The sequence below is a fragment of the Callorhinus ursinus genome, unplaced genomic scaffold (genome assembly GCF_003265705.2).
Source record: "Callorhinus ursinus isolate GAN/ISIS: 27379988/994484 unplaced genomic scaffold, GSC_fseal_2.0 scaffold7, whole genome shotgun sequence".
NCBI lineage: Eukaryota > Metazoa > Chordata > Mammalia > Carnivora > Otariidae > Callorhinus > Callorhinus ursinus.
In genome coordinates this window covers 72,360,464-72,388,191 of record NW_027397069.1, presented here as the reverse complement: position 1 = coordinate 72,388,191, position 27,728 = coordinate 72,360,464, and the positions used below count along the sequence as shown (strand labels likewise).

Here is a 27,728-nt window from a genome sequence, read left to right as displayed (position 1 = left end):
CAGGCCTACAATCTACTTTCTCCTTTTGAAAAGGAATGGGGGGGAGGGAGGAGGGGGGGAGAGAGAGAGAGAAGCCAGCCAAATCTCCTTGTAAACATGCTGATGACAGATCTCTGGGCAAACACACTAACGCTACCTGCTAGCAGAGGAGTCTAGTGGATGCTTTTAGAACTTGCTTATTATAAGTAAACCTGGAATTTACATATTTATGAGACAGAACTCCCTGAAAAAGTCACAAGCTATTTAATTATCAGAGAAAAACTGAAATAGCTCCTTTTGTGTAGGCGATGGCCTGCGTCCGTCACTCAGAGGCCACCTCTGCTAACCTTAGGCCCAGGTGTGTCCAACACATGCATGGACCTAGAGGGAGGTGCTGGGAGTCCAAGACTTTTCCATACTTCCTTCACTGTGTCTCTTAATTAACCACATCCTTGAAATCCTTACTGGTGTGAAAATGGGTAAGATCTCCTCATTTCTATGCACCTGATTTGACAGATTGAGTCTTCTGTCACCTGATTACATAAAAAAGAACAAAAACAAGGTGGACTGAAAAGTTCTCTTTTGCAAATTTAAGTATCAATAAAGGGAAACAAAACTAAGATCCAAGAAGACAATACCAGTTAAGACAACATTCACATCTGAACATAAGAGAAAGATATTTTCAAATATGCAAGAGCATGGAGGGTCCTCAACAAATATTTGTTAAATAAAGGTATCAAAGATTTCTCCCTACTTTTATGTGTCCAGGTTTATTTTAAATCAGCTCATCTGATAAGTTTAAAGAGCTTATCTCTAAGTATACAGCTGACCCTTGAACAACATAGGTTTGAACTGCACCAATTATACACGGATTTTTTTCAGTAAATGTATTTTCTTTTTCTTATGATTTTAACATTTTCTTTCCTCTAGTTTACCATACTGGAAGACTACAGTACATAATACATATAGCATACAAAATATGTGTTAATTGACTATGTTATGGATAAGATGCTTCTGGTCAATAGTAGGTTGTTAGTAGCTAAGTTTTGGGCAAGTCAGAAGTTATACACAGATTTTTGACTGCACGGGGGTCGGCGCCCCTAACGCCCACATTCTTCCAGAGTCAAATGGACTTATGCACAAATTCAGTTAAATAATCTTGTTTCAAGAATTTTTTTTTAAACGAGGTGAAGTCAAGGCTGGAAGCAAAAAATCCTAGACTTAAGGTAGGAGTTTGAAGCAAAACACTTCTAGGATCTCCTCACACCTTTATGGCTCTACAGTACACATGTATTAATATCAGTGTGATACCAGACATAAAATTATCACAGATGAGCCCATCTAATCCACAAAATTACTTGGAGGCAGGGGCATCTGGGTGGCTCAGTCGGTTAAGCATCTGCCTTCCGCTCAGGTCATGGTCCTGGGGTCCTGGGATAGAGCCCGGCGACGGGCTCCCTGCTCAGCAATCTGCTTCTCCCACTCCCTCTGTGCTTGCTCACGCGCTCTCTCTCTCACTCACTCGCTCTCAAATAAAATCTTTAAAAAATAATAACTTGGAGGCAGATTTTGTTCTTATTACCATTTATAGGCAAGCAGACTGAAATTAAGCAGGGCTGAGCCATCTGCTTAATCATGGTGAGTAAATATGGGGATTGGAGTGGTTGCTGGGCAAACCGGTGCCCAAGGGAGACATGCCTTGTGGTGGGAGACATGCCTTGTGGTGGGCCCGTGCAGGACCAGGACCTAAACAAGAGCCTCCTCTCCACACCTGGTATCTTTCAACAGTAGTTATAATAAATCAGGGAATCCTAAAACCAGGACACCTGACTTGATACTCTTTTCTTTATAAAACTGGACAACGGTAGAGAGACGGCCTGCCCCCATCACCAAGGCAGGAGGGGTCAGGGCTAGAATGGCAGCCTCCTGGTGTGTTAGGTCTCACTGTCTTCACACAACAAACAAGTACAACTTGCCTATCACAATCTGACCAAAGAATGAATATATCAGCTCTAATAAATATTAAATATATAATGTTTAAGTATTTAACAATTAATGTTGATTACTCTCCTCAATCATAAAACATCTTTTCAAAAATATAGGACATACACCTCTTTAAAAGTCTGTTCAGGGAAGTCTGAATCAATCGTTCTTATTTTCAATAACCTTCCATCATATATAATCATTCTATTATATATAATCATATGTAGTCGTATGTATCATATATATTATCCTACTGACTTTTAAGTTGCACTGAAAGTTATGAACATTCTTTTGAATACAGCACATCAAAGAGTAGGGCAGAGGTATCAGGAGTTGATTGGTTACAGTTCTCTCACTGTCTTTCCATTCATTGTCCTTATTCCCTTGTCTCCTTCAATTTTTCTTCCCAACCCACATTAAAACACATCAAGGGTACCCTAAAAGTAGATTAACAATACTTCTTTCTAAATGCAGAGAAGTGTTACATATGTGGAAAGGGTGTCCTTCTGTCTTGCTAATAATATAACTCACAAGTTCACTGAATAAAATAAGAGGCTTATGTGTTTACATTGTTACTTTAAGTTTCAACATTTTTACTCTTTGTTCTCTAAAAATACTGACTTAGCAGACTCCTGTCCATCAAAAGCAGAGAAAAACATCTGAAAAAGTGGAATTAAGTATGGAAAGAAATGCAGTATGCATGGTAATTAGACCGTTCATCAGAGTATTGTAAAACACTAAAAATTACCTATTAACACATTAAACGAACCTTGTTCCTCATTCTTGATTCTTACCCTGATATTGTGCCATATCTTTTGACCAAAGAGTCTCCGTTCCATACTGAGTTTCATCATATAAAAATTTAACTTCTGTGGCCCCCGCATCTTCTGCATTCTGAATTAATTCCTAATCAAGAAATACACCAAAAAATAATATTTAGTAATACAGTAATCTGCCCATCTGCCCATTTACCTATTAACATTTAAAAAGTAATTACATTTAAGTAACAGAAGCCCACAACTGGCATCATTACTTTTAAATCTGGTGGGGCTATGACTGCAAGTAATTGTCACAAGCACTGAGAGGACAGTTGAGAGCTTGTGAGTCCTTCTCCAATTATGCACCTAAAATGCGATTTTTAACTTGCTATCTCCTCACCCCCAATACAAATCCTGAAACTGTAACTCTCTTATTCACAATCTACCCAAAGCCTTCATTCAAAAGAAAGTACTCCATTTCTGAAAATAGCACGGATTGTTCTGTTTCTGGGACAGATACCTTCTTCTCAAAGTAGTTACCAAATACAGACTTTTATCACTTCCTTATCAAACTTACTTTCTCTTCGGAAAAATGTATGTACATACTGATTAGTATTCTGCATTCTTGAGAAGATGGGTTATGAACCTGTCTTTCCCCTGCACTAAAGCTGAAAGCTTCTTCACAGTCTGGACTGATTCATTCCTTTCTCACAAAGAAAGTAGTAGTGTTACTTGTTTGGTGGATGGGTGGTCACACCTCTGCAATGTAGATAGCAAAGAGCAAACTACAAGATTTATACCCATCGGTAGCCACAAAAAAATCCTCAGTCTCAACAACCCCAATCACTTTGGCATGCCTACCAAAAACAGGCTGGGCTCTCGTCCATTTGAAGGGAGCATCAGGCTCTGAAATAATTTCAGAGTCCAACTCTTAAAGCCAACACCATAATCATCAAACTTGAACTCGAGATATTATCTCTTGTTTATTGTGGACCTTGTCTAAAGCAAAGTCAACAGATGACAGACAACTGCCCGGAGAAGCTCTGACTTAGACCAAACCAAATCAAGTGGTTATATTTTAAATGGATGGATCTTTAAAACACAATAATTACCCTGTATTATTCACCCTAAATGAGGGGAGGGAGCAGTGAGGACAGACAAGAAGTAAGGAGAGCTTATACTGATCCTCTGGCAATGCCAACAGCAAAACCTACAAGAGACTCCTTTTAGATCTAAAGACACCTACAGACTGAAAGTGAGGGTGTGGACAAGCATCTATCATGTTAATGGCCACCAAAAGAAAGCCAGAGTAGACATACTTATATCAGACAAAAGAGATTTTAAACCAAAGACTGTAACAAGAGATGAAGAAGGGCATTATATCATAATAAGGGGTCTATGCATCAAGAAGATCTAACAACTGTAAATATTTATGCCCTCAACTTGGAAGCACCCAAACATATAAATCAATTAATAACAAACATAAAGGAAATCATTGATAATAATACAATAACAGTAAGGGGACTTTAACACCCCACTTACATCAATGGACAGATCATCTATACAGAAAATCAACAAGGAAACAATGGCTTTGAATGACACACTGGACCCGATGAACTTAACAGATATATTCAGAACATTTCATCCAGCAGCAGAACACACATTCTCTTCGAATGCACATGGAACTTTCTCCAGAACAGATCACATACTGGGTCACAAATCAGGCCGCAACTAGTAGAAAAAGACTGAGATGATACCATGCATATTTTCAGATCACAATGCTATGAAACTTAAAGTCAACAAGAAAAAATTTGGAAAGACCACAAAAAAATGGAGATTAAAGAATACCCCACAAAAGAATGAATGGGTTACCCAGGAAATTAAAAAAGAAATTAAAAAATACACAAAAGCAAATGAAAATGAAAACACAATAGTCCAGAACCTTTGGGATATAGCAAAGGCAATCCTAAAAGGGAAGTAAATTGCAATATAGGACTACCTCAAGAAGCAACAAAAGTCTCACAAAACCTAACCTTACACCTTACGGAGGTAGAAAAAAACAGCAAAGAAAGCCTAAAGCCAGCAGAAGAAGGGAAGTAATAAAGATTGAGCAGAAATAAATGATATAGAAACAAACAAACAAAAAAATGAACAGACCAATGAAACTAAGGGCTGTTCTTTGAAAGAATTAATAAAATTAATAAACCCCTAGCCAGACTTATCAAAAAGAAAAGAGAAAGGACCTAAAATCACAAATGAAAGAGGAGATATCAGAACCAACACCACAGAAATACAATTATGAGAATATTATAAAAAAGTATATGCCAACAAACTCAGTAATCTAGAAGAAATGGACATATTCCTAGAAACATACAAACTACCAAAACTGAAACAGGAAGAAACAGAAAATTTGTACAGAACCATAACCAGCAAAGAAATTGAATCAGTAATCAAAAATCTCCCAAAAAACAAAAGTCCAGGGCCAGATGACTTCCCAGGGGAATTCTACCAGACATTCAAAGAAGAATTAATACCTATTATTTTCAAGCTGTTCCAAAATATAGAAATGGAAGGAAAACTTCCAAACTCTGAGGCCAGCTTTACTTTGATTAAAATCAGACAAAGACCCCATTAAAAAAAAGAATTACAGGCCAATATCCCTGATGAACACGGATACAAAAATTTTCAACGAGACACTAGCTAATAGGATCCAACAGTACATTAAAAGAATTATTCACCACGATCAAGTGGGATTTACTCCTGGGCTGCAGGGGTGGTTCAATATCCACAAATCAAACCACGTGACACACCACATTAATAAAAGAGAGGACAAGCACCATATAATCCTCTTAATAGAGGCAGAAAAAGCATTTGACAAAATACAGCAGCCATTCTTGATAAAAACCCTCAACAAAGTAGGGATAGATGGAACATACCTCAATATCATAAAGGCCATATACCAAGGACCCACAGCTAATATCATGCTCGATGGGGAAAAACTGAGAGCTTTTCCCCTACAGTCAGGAAGAAGACAGGGATGGTCCCTCTCACCATGACTATTTAACATAGTACTGGAAGTCTTAGGCTCAGCAATCAGACAACACAAAGTTTCTTCCAAACTGGCAAGGAAGAAGTCAAACTTTCACTATTTACAGACAACAGGATACTCTATGTAGAAAACCCAGAAGACTCCGCCAAAAAAAATTGCTAGAATACATGAACTCAGCAAAGTCACAGGATATAAAATCAATGTAAGGAAGTCTATCGCATTTCTATACACCAATAATGAAGCAGCAGAAAAAGAAATCAAGGAATCAATTCCATTTATAATTGCACCAAAAACCGTAAGATACCTAGGAATAAACTTAACCAAAGAGGTAAAAGATCTGTACTCTGAAAACTATGGAACACTTACGGAAGAAACTGAAGTGGACACAAAGAAATGGGAAAAAATTCCATGCTCATGGGTTGGAAGAACAAACATTATTAAAATGTCAATACTACCCAAAGCAATCTACACATTTAATGCAATCCCTATCAAAATATCACCAGCATTTTTTTAAGGTTTATTTATTTTAGAATGAGAGTGTGTGCACACACGTGAGTTGGGAGAGGGAGAGAAACACAAGCAGACTCCCCATTGAGCTCGGAGCCCAACACAAGGCTTAACCTCACAAACCTGAGATCATGACCTGAGCCAAAACCAAGAGTAAGATGCTCAACTGAGTCATCCAGGCACCCCACCATCACCATTTTTTTATGGAACCAGAAAAGACCGCAAATAACCAAAATAATGTTGAAAAAGAAAACCAAAGCTGGAAACATCACAATTCCGAACTTCAAGCTCCATTACAAAACTGTCATCATCAAGACAGTATGATATTGGCACAAGAACAGACACAGAGATCAATGGAACATAACAGGAAACCCAGAAACGGACCCACAGATATACGGTCAAGTAATCTTTGACAAAGCAGGAAAGAATATCCAATGGAAAAACACAGTCTCTTCAACAAATGGTGTTGGGAAAACCAGACAGCAACACGCAGAAGAATGAAACTGGACCACTTTCTTACACCATACCCAAAAATAAATTCAAAATGGATGAAAGGCCTAAAAGTGAGACAGGAAACCATCAGAATCCTAGCAGAGAACACAGGCAGCAACCTCTTTGATCTCAGCGGTAGCAATTTCTTACTAGACACGTTGCTGGAGGAAAGGGAAACAAAAGCAAAAATGAACTACTGGGACTTCAACAAGATAAAAAGCTGCACAACAAAGGAAACAGTGAACAAAACTAAAAGGCAGCCTGTGGAATGGGAGAAGATATTTGCAAATGACATACCTGATAAAGGGTTAGTATACAAAATCTATAAAGAACTTACCAAACTCAACACCCAAAAAACAAATAATCCAGTTAAGAAATCAGCAGAAGGCAGGAGTAGACATTTTCCCAAGACATCCAGATGGCTAACAGACACATGAAAACATGCTCCATATCACTTATCATCAGGGAAATCCAAATCAAAACCACAAAGATATACCACCTCACACCAGTCAGAATGGCTAAAATTAAAAACACAGGAAACAACAGATGTTCGCAGGATGAGAAAGGGAAACCCTCCTACACTGTTGGTGGGAATGCAAACTGGTGCAGCTACTCTGGAAAACAGTATGGAGGTTCCTTAAAAAAGTTAAAAATTGAACTATCCTACAATCCAGCAATAGCACTACTAGGTATTTACCCAAAGGATCCGTAAGTAGAGATTTGAAGGGATACATGCACTCCGATATTTATAGCAGCATTATCAACAACAGTCAAACTATTAAAAGAGCCCAAGTGTCCATCAACTGATGAATGGATAAAGAAAATGTGGTATATTCATACAATGGAATATTACTCAGCCATCAAAAAGAATGAAATCTTGCCATTTGCAACAACATGCATGGAGCCAGACTGTATTATGCTAAGCAAAATGAGTCAGGCAGAGAAAGACAAATACCATATGATTTCACTCATATGTGAAATTTAGGAAACAAAACAGATCAATGTGTTGGAAGGGAAAAAAAGGAAACAAACCATAAGAGACCCTTAATGATAGAGAATAAACAGGGCTGATGGAGGGATGTGGGTAAGCGTATGGGCTAAATGGGTGGTGGGTATTAAGCGAGCACTTGTTATGATGAGCACTGGATGTTATATATAAGGGATGAATCAGTAAATTCTATTCCTGAAACCAAAAAAATAAAAATAAAAAATAAAAACAAACAAAAAAATTTAAAAATAAAATCACTGATGGAACAATCCCCCTAATCAGCACCTATCTGAGTATGACTACTTAAATTCAATTAAATATACCTAATCCTACTCTCTAAAAACTTAGTAATCAAACTAGAAAATAAAATGAGGGCCAAGATGTTAAAGGCAATAAACACTAAATAAATTAACGAGAAGAAAAATGCATGATAGTTGATCTACTCTTACAGTTAATTAAGGAGTTTCCTCATTAGGCTTAAACACAAAATATAATTTTTGCTGTATCTTTTACTATTGCTTTCTTCTATGGTTGTTCAGGTTTTGAGGTTCTTTTGGTTTTCAATGAGTGTATTCAAACTAAAAGAATACACTGTAAATAGAAACAAATAACTAAAATCATTATCCTATGAAATCAATTCTCCTAAAAGGCAAACCTCTAAGTCCAAGGGTCAAATGTGTTCATGGCCCCTGAATATGGGTTTTGCCTTATTTTGTTCGTCTGGTCAACTGCCTGGTTTATAAAGGCTCTGCAAGATATTTCACATAACATTTATAAAATTACATTATATACTTACATAAAATGACAAAAAGAGTGTTCTTAGAGCAACACTGTGCTTGATCACAGCACACAACAACCTAATGAGTTCCTCTGCCTCTGAAACCTCATGTATTTACAATGGCTGCATTTCCAACCCATCCCATCCAGCATATGCACTGCAGGCACAGAAGGAAAGAAATACTGCTATTTAAATCTAGACAAAATTTTTACAAAGTTATATGCTACTAGGATTTCCAAATCATTTTACTCCATCTCCATTTTTATCAAAGTAAATTCACACATGTACACAACACATGACCTACCTTAAGAATCTGCCCTCCTTCTGGATATCTTCTTAAAATGTCCTTGAGAAAGTCAACAAGTGGTGGAGTTGTCTGACCAAATCGACCTAAAATACAGAACACATTTAAAATACGATTTAGAAAAAAAATCCCATGACTGTTACCAATGGGTTATCTGGTTCCAGGACATAGTAAAATTATACAAGTTATGACTTCATACATTTTGCTGCAGCACTCAGGTACAAAAAACTAAATCAGACTCAGTAGAAAGCAAAGCAGACTCAATTTATCGAATCTCAAGACTTTTAATTGAACTACAAAATTCAGGTTTTAAAAAATGCTCAAAAACAGACTATATATCACAAAAGATTATTAATTCAAAAATAAAAAGCATGGGGGGTGAGGGCAGGAATTGTTGCCATTTTCCAAAGCAAATGAAATAAATGGCATCATTTTGTAGGTACTTTGCCACTAAATAAGCCAGAGACAGTGGTGTCAATATGACAGTGTTAATAATCTCAAACTCAACCGATGTTCGGATTATTCTGAGATCGGCACAGTCAATGTCCCAGTGGCTGTCTGGTTCAAATAGCCTTAGGCATTTCCTAACCGAGAGATTCTTAGAACTGACTGACCCAGTTGCCTTCAGAGAGGTTGTTATAACAGGCAAGTATACAGAGGATGGGGAAAGAAAAGTTAACTTCCCAGATGCATAGGGAAAAAAAAAATCTGTATATCATTAAAAAAGAACTCTGTGCTTAAAACAATGAAATCACAACTACAAACTTATCGACATCATTTTGGCACAGTGCCCACCAGGACCAAGCCCCACCCAGCAGGACTCTGCTGCATAGGGCATGATACCCCACACATTCTTATGATTCACTAGCTCCATCCGCCCTTGCTTTCCTCCAGCCTGGATACCCCTTCATCCCATCCCACGGAATACAGTTTTATTTTACTTTTAAAACATAATCTTTATGCAACTAAAAATGGCATATACTCCTGGTAAAGTCAACGTAATACCTCCCCCTTTCAAGCCTTTTGATTGAAGGTTTACAAAAAGATGACAATTTTTGAAAGTCAGATCTCCAATCTTGATCCAGTCAGGTAACTGAAAAAAACAAAAGAAAATGTATGAAAAGCAATATTGTTCCTAAAACTGTACATTCGAAACTACCTCAATTTTTTTTTTCACTTAAGAAATAATGCTTGTTAACTGTTCTCATCAGGAAATAAGTTGCTCTGGAGAAGTGAATATTTCAAAAAACAGAAATTTAGTCAACAATTTTATTTAACTAAAAGGATTTTTTTAACCTAAAGGATTTTAACTTAAACTTAACTAAAGGATTTATCCTTAAATAATTACAAATAAAGATCTGCTTTAAAATAACTTAAATTTTTTGAGGCCCCTGGGTGGCTCAGTTGGTTAAGCGTCTGCCTTCGGCTCAGGTCATGATCCCGGAGTTCAGGGATCGAGCCCCACCATCAGGCTCCCCGCTCAGTGTGGTGTCTGCTTCTCTCTCTGCCCTTCACCCTGCTTGTGCTCTCTCTCTCTCTCACTCTCTCTCTCAAATAAATAAAATTATTTTTAAAAAAATAAAAAAATAAAATAACTTAAATTTTTTATGATTAATCAGAATCATTAAAATAAACAAAATCATTCTTTTCACATTTCCAAAGTGTACTGCTCAGAAGCCAAAGCCAGATCAACCTTCTCCCCAGCAGTCCACTCAAGTGCTACTATGGAATGACCTCCCACAGACCCATTGGGTCTGCAAAACATTACTCAAAAGCTCACGTGAAGAATCACCTTCGTAACTTACACTCCTCAACAGGGTGTGAATGACGTAATTTACCATATCAAAAATTCAGTATTTCCAACTGTCTAGCACCCATCCCACACTGATATCTTTCAAGGTTCCTAAAGCTCAACCTGTCAAAAGTGACCTCACTGGATTTCCTTCCAAACCCTTATTACTCATTTTTACTTTGTATCTCAATTAACAGTGGTACCTTCTACCTATTCACTTTAAAGGGAAACGTGGGAAGAAGTTCTCTCTCTCTGCAAACTACATATCCAGTTACCCTCCAGGTTCCAGCAAGTCCATCCTCAATTTCTCTCAGACCTAACTTGTTCTCCCATTTCCAATTGCTCAGACTCCCAATATTTCTTGGATTTTTATAATAATCACTTTTCTGGTCTCCTTACTTTCTGTGTATCATCATTCTAGTCCCCATTTCTAAAATACATATCTGAGCACACTGGGACAGTTCCCAGCTTATAAAGCACTTTCATATACATATTCCCACTGAATCTTAAAGCAAGCCTGAAAAAACTCCCTGCACAGAAGATATGGATTAAAAACAGTAATTATTTTGTGTTGTAAACCACACAAAGTTCAGAAACAACCCAATTCCATGACATATTAATACAGTGGAGTATCATATAGCAAAGAAAAATGGATTAACTAAACTGCACATAACTTAAGAGTGAATATTCATAACATAATACTGAGTGAAAAAAGCTAATTCCAGGTTACCACATATGGAATAACAAGCTTCTTATAAAATTCATAAACAACTAAAAGTAAACAGTCTATCATTCAGGTCATATGTTTATAGACATCCACATACACATATATAGATATATACGTACACAGGTGTACATTATATACATACATACATACACACACATGATAAAACTATTAAAACAACTACAAAAACAGGCAACAAAATAATAAACACGAAGGGGTAAAGGAAAAAAGAGAGGAACACGGGCTGGGGAGGAGAAGCAGAGGTAAATATAAACTATCAACAGTGCTCCCGTTCTTCAGTTGGAGGATGTCATCTTGGTTGTTCATTCCATTGTTAGTTAATTAACTAACTGATTAATTACTGAAAGAGAGCCATGCATAAGCCAAGGATTACTGGTCCAATTTTAGTAATAGCTAAGGTACATCTGAAGAAAGAAAGGCAGACGGGAGGAAGGAAGGAAACTTTTAATGCAGGAAGAAGTCAGCAGGTCTTAAAGAAGACTTGAAAAGGAAGAAGACACAGAGTAGAATCATGTTAGTAAAAACAGATGTAACCGGCTATGTGAGTCTGACTGTGAAGGCTTTTGGTGGACTGTAATCAGTGACCTATCTACAGGCAAGTGATTCTCCCAAAGAGAAATCAAGCAGCACAGATAACTGACCTCAGCAGTGCTATCAGCTTTCTCCTCCTGAGTCTGCCAAGATTAAGGGATTTTGCTTGGGCCTCTCTTCTTCCTAGACCCAAAATCACTCCAACCGAGCAAAGTGACACTAGTCCTATTCATCTCCAGAAGCAATGAAATCTTAAAAGTTGCCCATTTCAGTCTTTATACATATATTTTAAAACAGAGTGATTGTAAAATGATTTGAACATCTGGATCTCTGTCCATGCCAGCCTCAACCTCCCTCAAAAACCTCAGAGATGCTCATTTTCATTTACTATGAAACAGTAACTCTTTCCAAATTACTACACAAACAATACAATATTAATTACCGTTGGCTCTCCCAGCACTTCTTCCTTTGTTCAGTGGTCAAGGACACAAAGAGGTTCTGAGATTCAAGAGTTGACAAAAAGGACATTTTTTGATCAATTAAGAGACAGGAAAGTTAAGTAATAATTCAAACCTCCTGATTTGAGGCTCGACCACATTTGGTACAAGAGGAAAAAGGATCAGGAAGATGCACAGCTATAATGAATAGCTTCAGTCTCTTCATGAGACAGGAGGTAAAGTGAAGAACTTAAAAATTCCATTTCCAGGCCAGGGAAACAAGAGAGGTAACGAGAAAGAGGATGGCAGACCCAGAAAGAAGGAGGACAGGGTGAGTGTCTACTGCTTACTATGCTCAGTACCAACCAAAACCACCGAGTGACAAGGAGTCCTCAACAGCTTTTGTTTCCTGCCTACCCTGACATATTCAGAATTCCATTATTTCTAGGTCTGACTCAAGGCTTGTGAATATCCTTGGCAAGACCTTCCATCTTATTCTACATCTACCCCATTACACTGCACACATGCACGGAAGCATAGACACATGCACACCCATTTGGTACCAAACTGCCAAAATTCTACTTTTACAAAGTCTCCTGTACATCCTTTCCTTTCAGTTTCACCTCTACAGACATAGTCTAGAACCTCCCTAGCTCAGGACAGCACAAGTTTCCTAACCAGACCCCCACCCACCCATCCACTCAATCTGAAACACTCTATGCCCCACAGCCACACTCACCTCCCACTATCAATGCTTTGCACAGATACCTCCAAAAACACTTCTAATGGCAAGACTGGGCCACAACTGAGCCTCTTGGTAGGACCACATGTAAGGGACAAAATGACAAAGCAGACCCAGAGGAGTAACCAAAGAAGGGGGTATAGAACCAGAAGAGTATACACAGGAAGGAAGAGACAGAGATGGGCCCAGAAAAAGAGGTAAGAATGACAAGCTTTGCTCCTCAATTCTGTCCAATGTCCTCAATCAAGCCACTGTCTGCATGCCACCAAACACTTCAGGGAGCTGGTAAGGAGGGCTGAGTTGTGGAGGAACGTAAGAGCAGTTCAACTGGAAATCTGTGTCTAAGTGGTCAAGAGACCATGGTATGGACCCAGGTACACAGGTCAAGATTACACTGAGGGATTAAAAATCACAGGTATCAAGTACTTCACCAGTGTTTGTATTGGGTACAAATCCAACACTTGAAATGTTATTCTGTATGGCTCAGTATTCCTTATATATTTGTTTAACATTTTTACCTCTTTTAAATCCTGGAAATGATCTTTTATCTCATAAAAAGTGAATAAATTTTTAGGATCAAAGAATAAGTTATTTCTCAGTAAAAATTTAACTCCTCCTTTGAGAAAATTTAGTTTTTTCACTCACCTTAAGGGATATATATGACAATATGAAATACTGCTATCTTCCAAAGTTTTGATCTCATTCATTTGCAGCTCAAAAGTTTTAATGAGAATGTATTCCTCAAAATAACAGCCTCTATAACATAGTCTGAAGATACTTTCAGCCCTAAATTTCTATTATTCAAAACTGAGGGGAAAATTCTAAGACATTAAAGGTGAAAATTATTCCAGCTTAATGTCCAACACAATTGGGAAAAACGTGAGTAATGGTTAAGTCACTTCAAAACAAGTAACCCACAACAAAAACCCTCTGACTACAATGCCCACCGAAAAACTATCTTAATTTCAGGAAGTGAAGATTCAGACAAAAGGGCGGGCAGGGGGCAGGGTGACACAAATGTTGAAATGGTAAATCAAATAAAATTTGATGATAACATACCCGTGTGATTTTGTTCATGTTACTTACAAAGCATTATTTCCAGGGTGACCATTAACTGAGCATCTACCTTCCAGGACGTAAGAATAAAACCGGTTCAGTTTCACTCTCAGCGAGCCTACTGATAGCTAGTGAATGCGCTACAACCCCGAGCACAGAGGCGGGCCCAGCGTCCTACTAAAGAGAAGGGATCGACGGGCCATACCTCCCTGTCGCCGAGCCACAGCCGCTGCTCCGACACCGGGAAGCCCGTCTCGGCCAAGATGCGCTCCTTGATGTCGCGCACGGTCCAGGACGCCTGAACGGCCACGGTCCTGCAGCCCACGCAGCCGGGGAGGACGGTCACCCGGAGCCACCTGTGCAAAAGGCAAAAGGACCTTCAGCAGGGGCCACGTGGGGGCCCTCCAGCCCGGGGTCCCGGGGGCGGGGAGCCTCGCGGCCCTGGGCTCGGCCCGGCCCCGGCAGGGTTTACCTGTCCCCCATCGCGAGCGTCCTCGCCAAGCGCCGGCCCGCGTCCGCCCCAGCGCGTCGCGCCTACTCACGGCCGCCGCCGCCGCCGCACAGAGAGGCCCGGCGCGGGCCCGGAGCGCGGGACCCTCATGGCGCAGGCGGGCGCCGCCCCGGCCGGGCTCAGCAGCAGCCCCGGGAGCAGCGGCACGAGCCGAGCTGGAACTGCGAGAGGAAGCCGCGGCGGCGGGGGCGGGGCGAGCGCCGGCAACGGCGGCGCGCTCCCGGCCGGCAGGGCCCCTGGAGGCGCCGCCCGCGGGCACGCGCGCGCCCGCCCGCCGGGACCGTTAGCGGCGTGGGCGCCCCGCCCAGCCTGCAGGCCCCGCCCCGCGCCGCGCGCGTGCGACCACACCCCGGGCCCGGGAACCTGAGACACTTAATTGTATTGTATATGCGGAACACACATTGAGGGAAGACGTGTATTTTCCCTGGTGGAGTTCAACAGTACCGAGAAATGCAGAACTAGACGTTCCTAGGGCCTACGTCTCCTTCGCCTCTAAAGACTTTCAACCTCTGGAAGCATCTCCAAGTAAGATTTATGGTGGCCTCTTAGGCACAGCGGGAAACGTGGTGATTGCAGAACCAAGTGTCTTTCACGGTTTCCCGTTTCTTTCTAAGGCACAAAAGTAGGATCAGTGGTTCAGTTTGCTAGAGGAAGGAGTGCCAATAAGAAAGTAATAGATGATGATATACATGAACATATCCTATGACATGTTAAAATATATGTAACTTATTTTGGCAACATTACCTTTTATTGTTGGTAGCCTAAGTGTTTTCCCATCACAGCTGCAAGCTCCTTGAAATCAGAGACCAGAGTCTTAAAGTTGATGGAATCACCCAAAAGTAACTAACGTTGCCTTGGAATTTGAAAGTGCACGTAGCTGAATGAAGCTTCAGAAAATATCAGTCTTTTCCTCTGGCTTATTTCTCATAGGTATAGATGAGATACATCGAAAAGGGGGGGGAGGGGCAACATCTATTAAGACAATTCAAAGGCTATGTCCTGAACAAGTAAACTTGGGTGCTTCTTGCTTAAATACCTGGAATAGAATTAAATTTTAGCGTTGGCACCAAAAATGATGTTAATTACTGTTTTTCAATTATCACTTCTCCCCCTCTTGCACAAAAACTATTACTCAGAACTCGTTATCAATAATAGAGTACCCAGACAGCTATTCCATCCCTTTCCATAACCATATTTAAAAGGGAAAGTCTGTAAATCATGCAGCTCTTTCCATAGTTGGAACAAGCAAGCACAATCAATTAGAGAACACTAACTCAGTATAAGATTAGGCCAGAAAACGTTAATGAACTAATATTTACTTTTTCAGTCAGACAAGACTGAAAGGACACATTTCTAAATGACAGTGAAAACAAAGTCCTCATCTCATGCTTGCGTTCTAGGGAAGGAAGACAACAATAAACAAATAGACAAATAATATATACATCCTATGATGTCAGCCAAGTAGGGATAAGTACTATTTAAAAGTGGGGGAAGGGAGTTGGGGCAGGACAAGGTAAGAGAGGAAAAGAGCTAAGATGGTCCTAGGATTCCTTTCTAAGAACTGACATTTGAGAAAAGGCCTGAATGAAACAGGAGAATGAAGTTATCCAGAAAGAGGTTATATGAGAGGAAAGGGGGCTAGAGCAACTGTTGCAGTCCATGTGCATCTTTGACCTGGATTTGGTACCATCACCTCCCACTTGTTGCCCCTCCTCTAACTTCTCTCCTCCCCAACCCATTCTCCAACCTGCTGACAAAAGCAAAGCTGAAATTGATGTCTTCTCTTATTTGCTGATGGCTTCCCAGAGCCTGAACGAGGTCCTAACACAGAACAGATGTTCAATAAATATGAGGGAAGGAAGGACTGAGGGAGGGAAGGAAGGAAGCAAGAAAGGAAGGAATTCAATAAAGGAAGTGGGGCCGAAAGAAAGGGAGAAATAAAGGAATGAAAAAATATCTGGAAAATACAGAAAAGTAGATAGAAGCTCAAACATTACACATAATTCTAACACCCCAATACAAAAACATTTTTATCCATTACCATTAATTTAAGGGGTTTTTATATGATTACTATGGGTACATAGTGTTTTTCAACATTATTATCACTGTATAAATTGAATTTCTAATAACTGCCTAATTTTCCATTGAGAAGAAATGTCTTAGGCTATTCAACCCTACTGATACTTACAAGGGTATTTTAATTTTTTCAAAAGTGTACAGACCAATAAATATCTTTGTTCCTGAACTTTCACCACTATTTAAGATGAGAAAGAAATTTGCAAAAATGATGTATTCTAATAAATGTGTAGCTGAGCCCTAACTCATTCTGTGGGAGCATATTGTAAAATGCAGAAGAGCAAGAAGCCAAAACTTTAGTCTCTTCTTTTAGAATGAATGAGTCCAGACTTCGTAAAAAACAGGGAGTCATGGGACCACCCTTTGAGCCTATTTCAGTTGTAGAGATGAGTAAAATAAAATTATTTTATCGCACAGGCCAGACTCAGCAGGATAAAAGCAGAAAACAATGTTATTCCTTCTCAGGAGTCCTGTTTTACTTTGCCCTGGTGCTTTCTTTCCCTTTCCCTGGATGACAGAACCAGTATGGCTTGGGCCCTAGCTTTCCCATCATTCCTAGATCATAAAAACTATCCAGTCCCATTCAGTCCCTCAAATGACTCATCTTAGTAATTGAAAACTCTATCCAGGGTAACAACCAAAACACCAGTCCAATCCAATGTAAAAATTCTTACATAGTAATTGGGCTTCCTTTATTCCAGTTCATTCTCACTGTTTGGACTGCAGTTTCGAAGTGTAGCACAAGGCTGAGAGTTAATTTCTCCTGAAATAACGCTTCATGATTTTATGAAATGGAATGTGCCTAATAGCATATCTTTGATCAGAGGGAAACAATAAATTAGTCCCTTCTAGAGAATGTTCGCCAGTTATGTAAAGACAAAAGAGAGACAAATCATTACTCCTTTGTTTAATGAGTCAGCACAAGGCTGTTTAGCTTGAAAATAAAAAGATGAGGATATTGTGGGCATGCTTTAGAACACTGAAGTCCTAAAAATTGAGTAAAAATCATAAGCCAAACAGAAAAAGGAAAAAATCTCTCAGGGAGAGCAAATAGCACCTACAAGATCATGGAGTCAAAAAAATAGCAATAAAGCTGAGGAATTACAAGTAGCTCCATATGACAGGGTCAGAGAGTAGGATTCATGTTGAGGTACAGGAAATATGATCCAATAGCAGTTTGTGGGAATATGGTCATGAAGTCTCCTTCATGCTACCGCTGGAGCTACATGGGAGCCACTTTCAGATTTTAATCCAGTTAGGTGATCATAATTACACTATAAAGATTCCTCAGGTGGCAGGACTGAGGATGATTTGGAAGGAGACAAGACTTAGAATAGGAACAAAACCAAGAAAAAAATGGTATCTGTGAGATTAAGTAAAAACCTTCAAGGAAAGAATCAGCAGTGCCAAGTATCACATAGGTAAATTGCCGGTAGGGTTTGACAACTAGTTAGCCCTTGTTGACCTCTGTGCTGCAGAATCTGCAAGAGTTTCCTGACGACTGTAGGGTCAAGTTCAAGTTATTCTGCATGACGTATAAGGCCCATCACAGCCAAGCCCTGGTCAACCTTCTCAGATTCTTCTGAGGCCACCCCACTGTCTGTCTCCATGACCAGCTTATAATAATATGTATAATAATAATAAACCCTTAGTGAATACTTATAATGTGCCAGACACCTACTAAAATCCTTCTGTGATTTAAGTCATTGGATCTGCCCAACCCACAAAGTACATAAAACCTTCATTTTCAGATAAAGAAAATGAAACTAAACATTTTACTTGTAGCTCCAGAGCTATCAGTGGGAGACCCAGTAGGAAAGCCAGGCTCTGTAGTCCAACTCCAGAGCCCAGGCACTATTACTATGAAACTAGAATATTCACAGAATACAATCACTTCACATTGCCTCGCTCCCCCCATTGTACCCTGCCTGCATTGTCCTCACCTACTTGCACTTGCCTTCCCATCACTTTCCATCAGATATATCCCTAGGTCTTTATCCAAGAATGACCACTTGTCCCGGCTTTATCTGAGTCTTCTGGGCTGATTCTTTCAATCTACTGTGTACATTGTATATTCACTGTTGGAATTATAGCACATATCATATTTTATTGGCTATTACTAATTTTTATTCATTGCAATGGGAGCACCTTTGCATTCCTCTTTGTACCTGAAGGGCCAAGGACAGAGTAATATTCAATAAATGTTGCTAAGATGTTTGAGAGTTGAATGAATGACTGCATATAGGTCAATGGCATCTTCATCCACTCCTAACATCAGTCAACGAGGTTTTGTTTTGTTTTGGGGTCTGTTCAAAATGCTTTGGGCTACAAGTAACTGATTACCTGACTAGCAGTAGCTAAACTGATAAGGGTTTGTTTTTCTCACACATCAGGAAGTCTGGAGGAATGCCATTCTTTGACAATGTCAAGAACTACTTCCCAGTGATGTTTTGGGACTCTCTCACCTTGTCCGAAAATGGCTTGTACAGCTCTAATATATCTGTATTCAATGTAGGAGGAAGGGGGGGAAGGGAAGAAAACAGTTCTACCTGCTTTAGCAGAAAAACAAGAATTTTCCCAGCAGACTTCTATTCCTCGCTCATTGGCCAGCCCGAGCTGCAAGGAAGGCAGGGAAAACCAAGCCTCCATAATAGAAGGTTCTAGCAAGAAAACAGGGCTTTTTGAGTGACTGTCCGATCAGCTTATGACACTATCTACAACAATGCTCTAATATACATGGCAAATTTATTTTTAAAGTGTCTACAGGATTATTAGAAAACAACGTAACTAGTTAGTTTTTTAAAGCCTGATTAGTGACATATCAAGATATATTTTTTAAAAGGATAGTAGGGGGAAATAGTTCATGCAAGTAATCTTTCTTTGCCTGGGGATGGGATTTGGGTAAATCCTATGATTTTTCTGCTCATTTTTACATAATCATGGTCCTGAGTTCACTTTAAGTTACAAAATATAGTTTCAATTCTCTAACAGAATAAGTTTCAGGCAAAATCGCTAAATAAAGGTCGGTGTCTCCTTGATGTTGCCATCACCACCCAACACTAAGTCCTGTAGTTGGATGCTGCCTGCTTTCCAGGAGGGAGAAGTGGGCAGTCTCTCTTCTCTCCCTGTTCCCCCAAATAGTAGTTGTGATTTAACCGCACCCAGGCCAAAGCTGTGGACACAGGAAAGGCAGGAGGATGGGTTGTTCCTTGGCTGGGGGGCTTTGAGCCCTGTGAGTCCGGCAGGTGATTAAGCTCAGCATTTCTCCTGTGGCAGTCTTTGAAAAGTCCTGTCACTGAAGACCTCAGCAGAGAGGCAAAAGCATTTCTATACTGAGTGATCACTCATGACTCCTTCCACAACCTTAAGGAGCTCCATATCACCTCCCATTTCTGGTTGCTCTGGCCCTACCTCAATCAGCCCCAACCTGTTGCTCTTCCACTTAGTTCAGGTGTGTTCTATGGAAACTTCTCTCATACCCCTTGCCCAGCAAGCTTGGGCAATACCAATATCAATACAGCCACCTCCCTCCTACTGCTTCAGAGTGCTTGGGCCCCAGGCCTGAATTGGCCTCAACTCCAGTTCCAAGTTTCCTGTGTGGTTCATCAGGCTTAGTGTAAAGCAGGTAAATCCCTCTAATCCTGTCCATGTGGCAACATCTCTCTCCAAAAAAACCTCTACCAACCTTCCCTCTCTGTCCTCTGGCTAAGCAGGGGTCTCAGTCACAGAATGTGCTCTGAGGCTCTTTGTAACTGTGTATATGAGGGAGGGTCTGTCCCCAAACACTTTGATATACAACATCACTGTCAAAACTGAGGTAGAAAGCATTTTATTTTAGCACTTTCTTACCTTAGATACACATTAGTCATCAGAATGATTCAAATTGTGTTCTCATAAAGTCCAAGAGAAGAAAAAATATGAAGAGCATGTAAATAAAGTTATATATATGTGAGATATATATAATTATGTATTCATTAATTCAAAGTTCAGACACCACAGTATACCAGAATTATACCAGTTAAACAAAACAACACCCAGCTCCTATGAGGCTCACACTTTCATAATGGGGAGGCAGAAAATAAATAAATACACAGATAAATAATATGCAAAACAGAAGTAAGTCCTGTGATGAACCATGGTGGGCAAGGAATGGAACATGACATGGGCTGGGGTGCTATTCATCTTGATGTCACCTGAGAATGGAACCAAATAGGCAAAGTGAGAAAGCATACTGAAGAAAGCTTTGGGGTGATGTTGGTGATCGAGAAAACAACCCTTACACAAAGGCAAACTGTAAGGATATGATTTCTCTTCCATAAAAAAAAAAAATTGCTATTCTAGTTCATTCTCCTTAACTCACCTCACCTTATTACCATAACTCTGCTTAAAGTATTTAAATTTAAGAAAGTACTCATCAGAATCATATGCATTCTACCCACCACACATTTCTAAATAGAGTATCTCAACCACATTAATAAAAGAGAGGACAGGCACCATATAGTCCTCTTAATAGAGGCAGAAAAAGCATTTGACAAAATACAGCAGCCATTCTTGATAAAAACCCTCAACAAAGTAGGGATAGATGGAACATACCTCAATATCATAAAGGCCATATACCAAGGACCCACAGCTAATATCATGCTCGATGGGGAAAAACTGAGAGCTTTTCCCCTACAGTCAGGAAGAAGACAGGGATGGTCCCTCCCACCATGACTATTTAACATAGTACTGGAAGTCTTAGGCTCAGCAATCAGACAACACAAAGAAATAAAAGGCATCCAAAGTGGCAAGGAAGAAGTCAAACTTTCACTATTTACAGACAACATGGTATGTAGAAAATCCTAAAGACTCCACCAAAAAAAAAAAAAAAATTGCTAAAACTAATACATGAATTCAGCAAAGTCACAGGATATAAAATATCAATTTACGGAAATCTGTTGCATTTCTATACACCAATAATGCAGCAGGAGACAAAGAAATCAAGGAAGGAATCCCATTTACAATTGCACCAGAAACCATAAGTACCTAGGAATAAACCTAACCGAAGAGGTAAAAGAGGTACTCTGAAAACCATAGAACACCTATGAAAAAAATTGAAGTGGACACAAAGAAATGGGAAAAAATTCCATGCTCATGGATTGGAAGAACAAATATTGTTAAAATGTCTATACTACCCAGGGGCGCCTGGGTAGCTCATCAGTTAAGCAACCAGCTCTTGATTTTTGGCTCAGGGTCCTGCATGGGGCTCTGTGCTCAGCACAGAGTCTGCTTGTCCCTCTCTCTCTGCTCCCTTGCTTGTGCTTGCTCTCTCATTTTCTCTTGCTCTCTCACTCTCTCTAAGAAAAATAAGTAAAATCTTTCTTAAAAATATCTATACTACCAAAAGCAATCTGTACATTTAATGCAATCCCTATCACCAGCATTTTTCACAGAACTAGAACAAACAATCCTAAAAAGCCCCAAATAGCCAAAGCAATCCTGAAAAACAAAAGCAAAGAGGGGGACATCATGATTCTGAACTCCAAGTTATATTGTAAAGCTGTAGTGATCAAGAAGACAGTATGGTACCAGCACAAAAACAGACACATAGGTCAATGGAACAGAATAGAAAACCCAGAAATTGACCTTCATCTTTATGGTCAACTAATCTTCAACAAAGCAGGAAAGAATATCCAATGGAAAAAAGGCATTCTCTTCAAAAATGGTGCTGGGAAAACTGGACAGCAACATGCAGAAGAATGAAACTGGACTATTTTCTTACACCATATACAAAAGGAAATTCGAAATGGATGAAAAACCTAAAAGTGAGACAGGAAACCATCAGAATCCTAGAAGATAACATAGGCAGCAACTTCTCTGACCTCAGCTATAGCAACTTCTTACTAGACACATCACCAGAGGCAAGGGAAACAAAAGTAAACATGAACTATTGGGACTTGATCAAGATAAAAAGCTTCTGCACAGTAAAGGAAGCTATGGACAAAACTAAACAGCCTACAGAATGGGAGAAGACATTTGCAAATGACATACCTGATAAAGGGTTAGTATCCAAAATATATAGAACTTATCAAACTCAACACCCAAAAAACAAATAATCCAGTTAAGAAATGGGCAGAAGGCATGAATAGACATTTTTCCCAAGAAGACATCCAAATGGCCAACAGACGCATGAAAACATGCTCAACATCACTCGGCATCAGGGAAATCCAAATCAAAACCACAATGAGATACCACCTCACACCAGTCAGAATGGCTAAAATTAAAAACACAGGAAACAACAGATGTTGGCGAGGATGCAGAGAAAGGGGAACTCTCTTACGCTGTTGGTGGGAATGCAAACTGGTGCAGCCACTCTGGAAAACAGCATGGAGGTTTCTCAAAAATGTTAAAAATAGAACTTCCCTATGATCCAGCAATAGCACTACTAGGTAGTTACCCAAAGGATACAAAAATACAGATTTGAAGGGGTACATGCACCCCAACGTTTATAGCAGCATTATCAACAATAATCAAACTATGGAGAGAGACCAAATGTCCATGGACTGATGAATGGATAAAGAAGATGTGGTATATGCATACAATAGACTATTACTCAGCCATCAAAAAGAATGAAATCTTGACATGTGCAACCACGTGGATGGAGCTAGAGTATATATTATGCTAAGCAAAATGAGTCAGAGAAAGACAAATACCATATGATTTCACTCATATGTGGAATTTAAGAAAGAAAACAGTTGAACATATGGGAAGGGGAAAAAGAAAAATAGGAGAAAGAGAAACAAACCATAAGAAACTCTTAAGGATGGAGGACAAACAGAGTTGATGGAGGGAGGTGGGCAGGGAATGGGCTAGATGGGGGATGGGTATTAAGGAGGGCACTTGTTATGATGAGCACCTGGGTGTTGTAAGTGTTGAATCACTGAATTCTACTCATAAAACCAATATTGCACTGTGTGTTAACTAACTAGAATTTAAATAAAAATCTGAAAAAATAAAGTCAATTAAACTACCTGGTTAATTGAGGTATTCTTCCAACTGATGAATATTTTAATATTGGTTTTCAATTCATTCAGTGAATACTATTGCTTTCAAGGGAAGCACTCCATTTTTGTTTATATTCCTACAAGCCACTGATGTGTGCACTAGGTTGTGTGTGTACAACAATGACTGTGTATGTTTGGGCATGTAGAAGGCAACTGTCACCGTTCTTTTAGCATACTATGAGTCTTTATGCATCTAAATGATAATGAACTATATTATCAACAGTGAAAGCAGGATTTTCAGCTGTCTGTGCCCAGAGACATTCTGCACAAGTTAAATGAGGAAACTTCCACATTCCCACTCATTTCCTGCACATCCTAAAAGGCCCTGTGCAATTATGGCGGGATATGCACATCAATCGGGGAAGAGGGGTAGCCGGTAGCACCCAGACCCATGACATCAGGGCAGGACAGGATATTAGATGGTGTCATTAATAACACTTTCACTGCAGCTAGCAGAAAGCCACGTGTCTCTATGCTTATCTCTAGAGCCTTCTTCCCTTTGGCCTTCTCTTCCTTACTCCTGAGTCATCAACCTTGCTATGTTTGATAAGCCCCCTCCAGATTCTGTCAGACTGACCTTAGTAAGTGCTTTTCCTAAGTCAGGCTTGTTGCCATTCCACCAGCTTTCTCTTTATGCTTCTTACGGCCTCCCCCCACTTCCTCCTCTACCTCGCCTTGACCCCCTACTGCTGTGGCAGTACCATCCCCATCTCCTCTCCCCTCTTCTAGGCTTTTCTAGAACCAACTACTCACATACAAATCCTGTTTTGACAATTCTGAGTTCAGTATGTGACTGCCCTGGAAATGAAGCGGTGACCCAGTGTCCTTGCACAAACATGCAAGAGCACCGCAGAGGGCAGCCAGGGACTTGGGGAAACACAGCTACAGAAAACAGGGGCCAAATCAAGATAAAACGGTGGGCTGAAGATGCAAATTCCTGTCACTCAAAATCCATGTCACTCAAAAGAAAAGTCAGGGTCTTTAGCATATAAGGCAGTAGTGGTCAAGCCCCCCCCACCTTGTCCCAGAGCTCATATCCTCCTCGATCATTGTCCCCCAGTCCCTGCCTCAACTACCTCTGGCTCATTCCACCACAGCCACACTTGGCACCCTTCAGTCCTGAACACCAAACCACACTCCCTGCCCCAGGGTCTTTGTGCTTGCTATTACCCCTGTTTGGCATGATCTTCATCCAGATGGCATTTCTTATTCCCTCACCTCCTTTATGTGTGCACTCAAATGTCATCTATCTCAGGAGGCCTCCCCAACCAACCTGTACAAAATAGCAACACTCCCAGTGCCCTCCCCCTTAAGTTACGTAATCCCTCTCTAAAGCACCTATGACCATCTGATACGTATTCGGTTTCTTACTTGTACAATATCTACCTCAATCGACCATGCTTTCCACTCCATGAGAGCAAAGCCATTATCTGTTGAATTCACTGCTCTCTTCCCAGCATGGGATGGGGTCTGGCATGCCACAGGCACTCAGTAAATACTGTCAAATACGTGAATGGATGGATGCTCCCTCTGCTGGCACCCTGGACCCCAGGCTGATGCCTGGGTTATCTGTTCCTCCATACCCCTCCCAACTTGTTCCAATCTTGGTTTCCAGCCTCTGACCCCAAGGCTCCAGCACTGCCAGGCTCACTGCAGCCACATCTGTGGTGTGGCTCTGATTGTGCCCGTTGGTTGTCCCCTGGCTCCAGCCCTCTGGCCAGTGGCTCTCCGCTGTGCTCCAGGGACTGGAGGTGTGAGCTGACCCCAACCCACAGGTCATTTAGCAGGACAGGTCCTGCCACTTTGGTTTCCTTCCCAGGGCAAGCAACCACCAGCATATTGGGAGAAAAAGGTCACGGTCACGTTTTACTTCCTTGATGAAGATTCTTAAATCTTGGTGAGAACTCACAGCTGAAACATTCAGAAAACCTGTGTCTGGAGTTTAAAATTAAGGACTACATTCTGGGGGTGCCTGGGTAGCTCGGTCAGTTAAGCATCTGCCTTTAGCCTAGGTCATGATCCCAGGGTCCTGGGATGGAGCCCCATGCTGGGCTCCCCGCTCAGCAGGGAGTCTGCTCTCCCTCTGCCCCTCCCCCCACTCATGCTCTCTCACTCTCTCTCTCAAATAAATAAATAAAATCTTTAAAAAAAAAACTACATTCAGATGACTCTTGCTAAGAGATGTTCCTAAGAGATGCACCTCTGCACAAGAGACTTGAGTGTTGTTGCCACAGACTCTGCTAGAATTGCATCATGAGTGCTGTGCCCTCCCCAGATCCTCCTAGGTGGCCCCCAAGGCCCTTCCCATCTGCAGACATGTCCTTCTCTTGCCCCTGTGCCATGTCCTGCCTGAGGTAGGAAGTCCCAAAGCTCCCGGGCTTGTTAACCACCCCCGCCCCCGCAGTGGGTGTATCACTAAATCACTCTCTTTTGCTCCCCAATACTGCAACATAGACCATAACAGCCTCAGACAGAATGACCCCTCCACCACTGGTTTGCATCCCCCACAGGCCCCTTCCCAGTACCACATCTCTCCATCTTGTGCTGAAAACTTCCCAAGCCTTGAAAACAGTATCCTAAGTGAAATGAGTCAAGCACTCAAGACCACACATGATGGGCTTCCATTTGTATGAAATGTCCGGAGTAGGCAAATCCATACAGACAGAGAGTAGGCTGCTGGTTGCCAGGGGCTAGGGAAAGGGGACAGTGAGGAGTAACTGCTAATGGGCTTTTCTGGGGGATGGCGAAAATGTTCTAGAACAGTGACATACTGGTGAACATCCTTAAAAGCCACTGAACTGGATCCTTTAAAATGGTGAACAGTATGGCATGTGAATTACATCTTAAAAAGAAAAATAATAATATCATCATAGTTGAGGTGAATATATCACCATACCACCATGTGTAGATTCCCTCTGGGCACAGACATTTTTTTTTTCCCTTAACACATATAGCATTATTTGTTTCAGAAGTACAGATCTGTGATTCATCAGTCTTGCACAAGTCACAGCGCTCACCATAGCACATACCCTCCCCAATGTCTATCACCCAGCCACCCCATCCCTCCCACCCCCCACCACTCCAGCAACCCTCAGTTTGTTTCCTGAGATTAAGAATTCCTCATATCAGTGAGGTCATATGATACATGTCTTTCTCTGATTGACTTGTTTCACTCAACATAACACCCTCCAGTTCCATCCATGTCGTTGCAAATGGCAAGATCTCATTCCTTTTGATGGCTGCATAATATTCCATTGTGTATATATACCACTTCTTCTTTATCCATTCATCTGTCGATGGACATCTTGGCTCTTTCCACAGTTTGGCTATTGTGGGCACAAACATTTTTAATGTGACTACCTTGACTTTTTTGGTGAATCAGGTGGTTTATTTCACTATCTTCTTAAGAGATTCTCAGTCATTTTCCAGAATGGTCAGAACTGACAGCTTTGTCCCAAATACTTAAATAAGACAAAATGCAAGCTTCTTATCAGAACATCTAAGTCCTACTTTTCACCCTGATCTCTCACTGACCCCAGTTTACTTTCCCCACCTCCCACCTACCCTTGCACACTCCTCAAATTAACCCGCTGAGCCCGGTCACTTGGCCTTTGCATCTAGTCTCTTTCCTTCTTCAGTGTCCACCACACCTTCAGATTCAATCTTCTTCAGGAAGCCTGATGCTTTACAAGACACCACGGCTCGGTTTCCACCCCCTTGATCACTCATCCCATCTGTGTCTCCTCCCTGAGTACACTGACAGCAGGACACTACACCAGGATCCTGAGCTCCACCTTCAAAGCCTTAGGCAGAGTAAACTCTTTAAGGGAAAATGAGGTCTTCAACCAGAAATGCAGGTGGCTCAGGCAGAATTTATCCAACAGGCCACATTTAATAACCAGTAAGTCAGACAAATGACAAAACTTCCCTGCTCTTTGTGCTAATGTAGACACAATT

The 27,728-nt window shown here is 40.7% G+C and overlaps 1 protein-coding gene and 1 long non-coding RNA gene across 5 annotated transcripts in view; one reads left to right on the top strand and one right to left on the bottom strand.

Annotated features, from left to right (window-relative positions):
- SACS (sacsin molecular chaperone) overlaps positions 1 to 27,728 on the bottom strand; it is an 83,461-nt gene that overhangs the window by 31,735 nt on the left and 23,998 nt on the right. For 2 of the 4 annotated variants that reach the window (XM_073894780.1, XM_073894781.1), the window contains exons 1-5: positions 14,684 to 14,791; positions 14,347 to 14,497; positions 9,844 to 9,931; positions 8,839 to 8,924; positions 2,757 to 2,868 (exon numbers count right to left, since the gene is read on the bottom strand). In XM_073894780.1, the coding sequence (XP_073750881.1) occupies positions 2,757 to 2,868; positions 8,839 to 8,924; positions 9,844 to 9,931; positions 14,347 to 14,497; positions 14,684 to 14,742 (496 nt within the window). In that variant the 5' untranslated portion in view covers positions 14,743 to 14,791. Of the gene's footprint in view, positions 1 to 2,756; positions 2,869 to 8,838; positions 8,925 to 9,843; positions 9,932 to 14,346; positions 14,498 to 14,613; positions 14,816 to 27,728 lie in introns of those variants that run through there. The other 2 variants (XM_073894783.1, XM_073894782.1) reach the window with 2 other exon arrangements.
- The window catches only part of LOC112826850 (uncharacterized), a 33,178-nt gene continuing 20,439 nt past the window's right edge, over positions 14,990 to 27,728 (top strand). Inside the window, exon 1 of the long non-coding RNA XR_003209064.2 lies at positions 14,990 to 15,177. This is a non-coding gene — a long non-coding RNA (uncharacterized lncRNA). The remainder of the gene's footprint in view (positions 15,178 to 27,728) is intronic.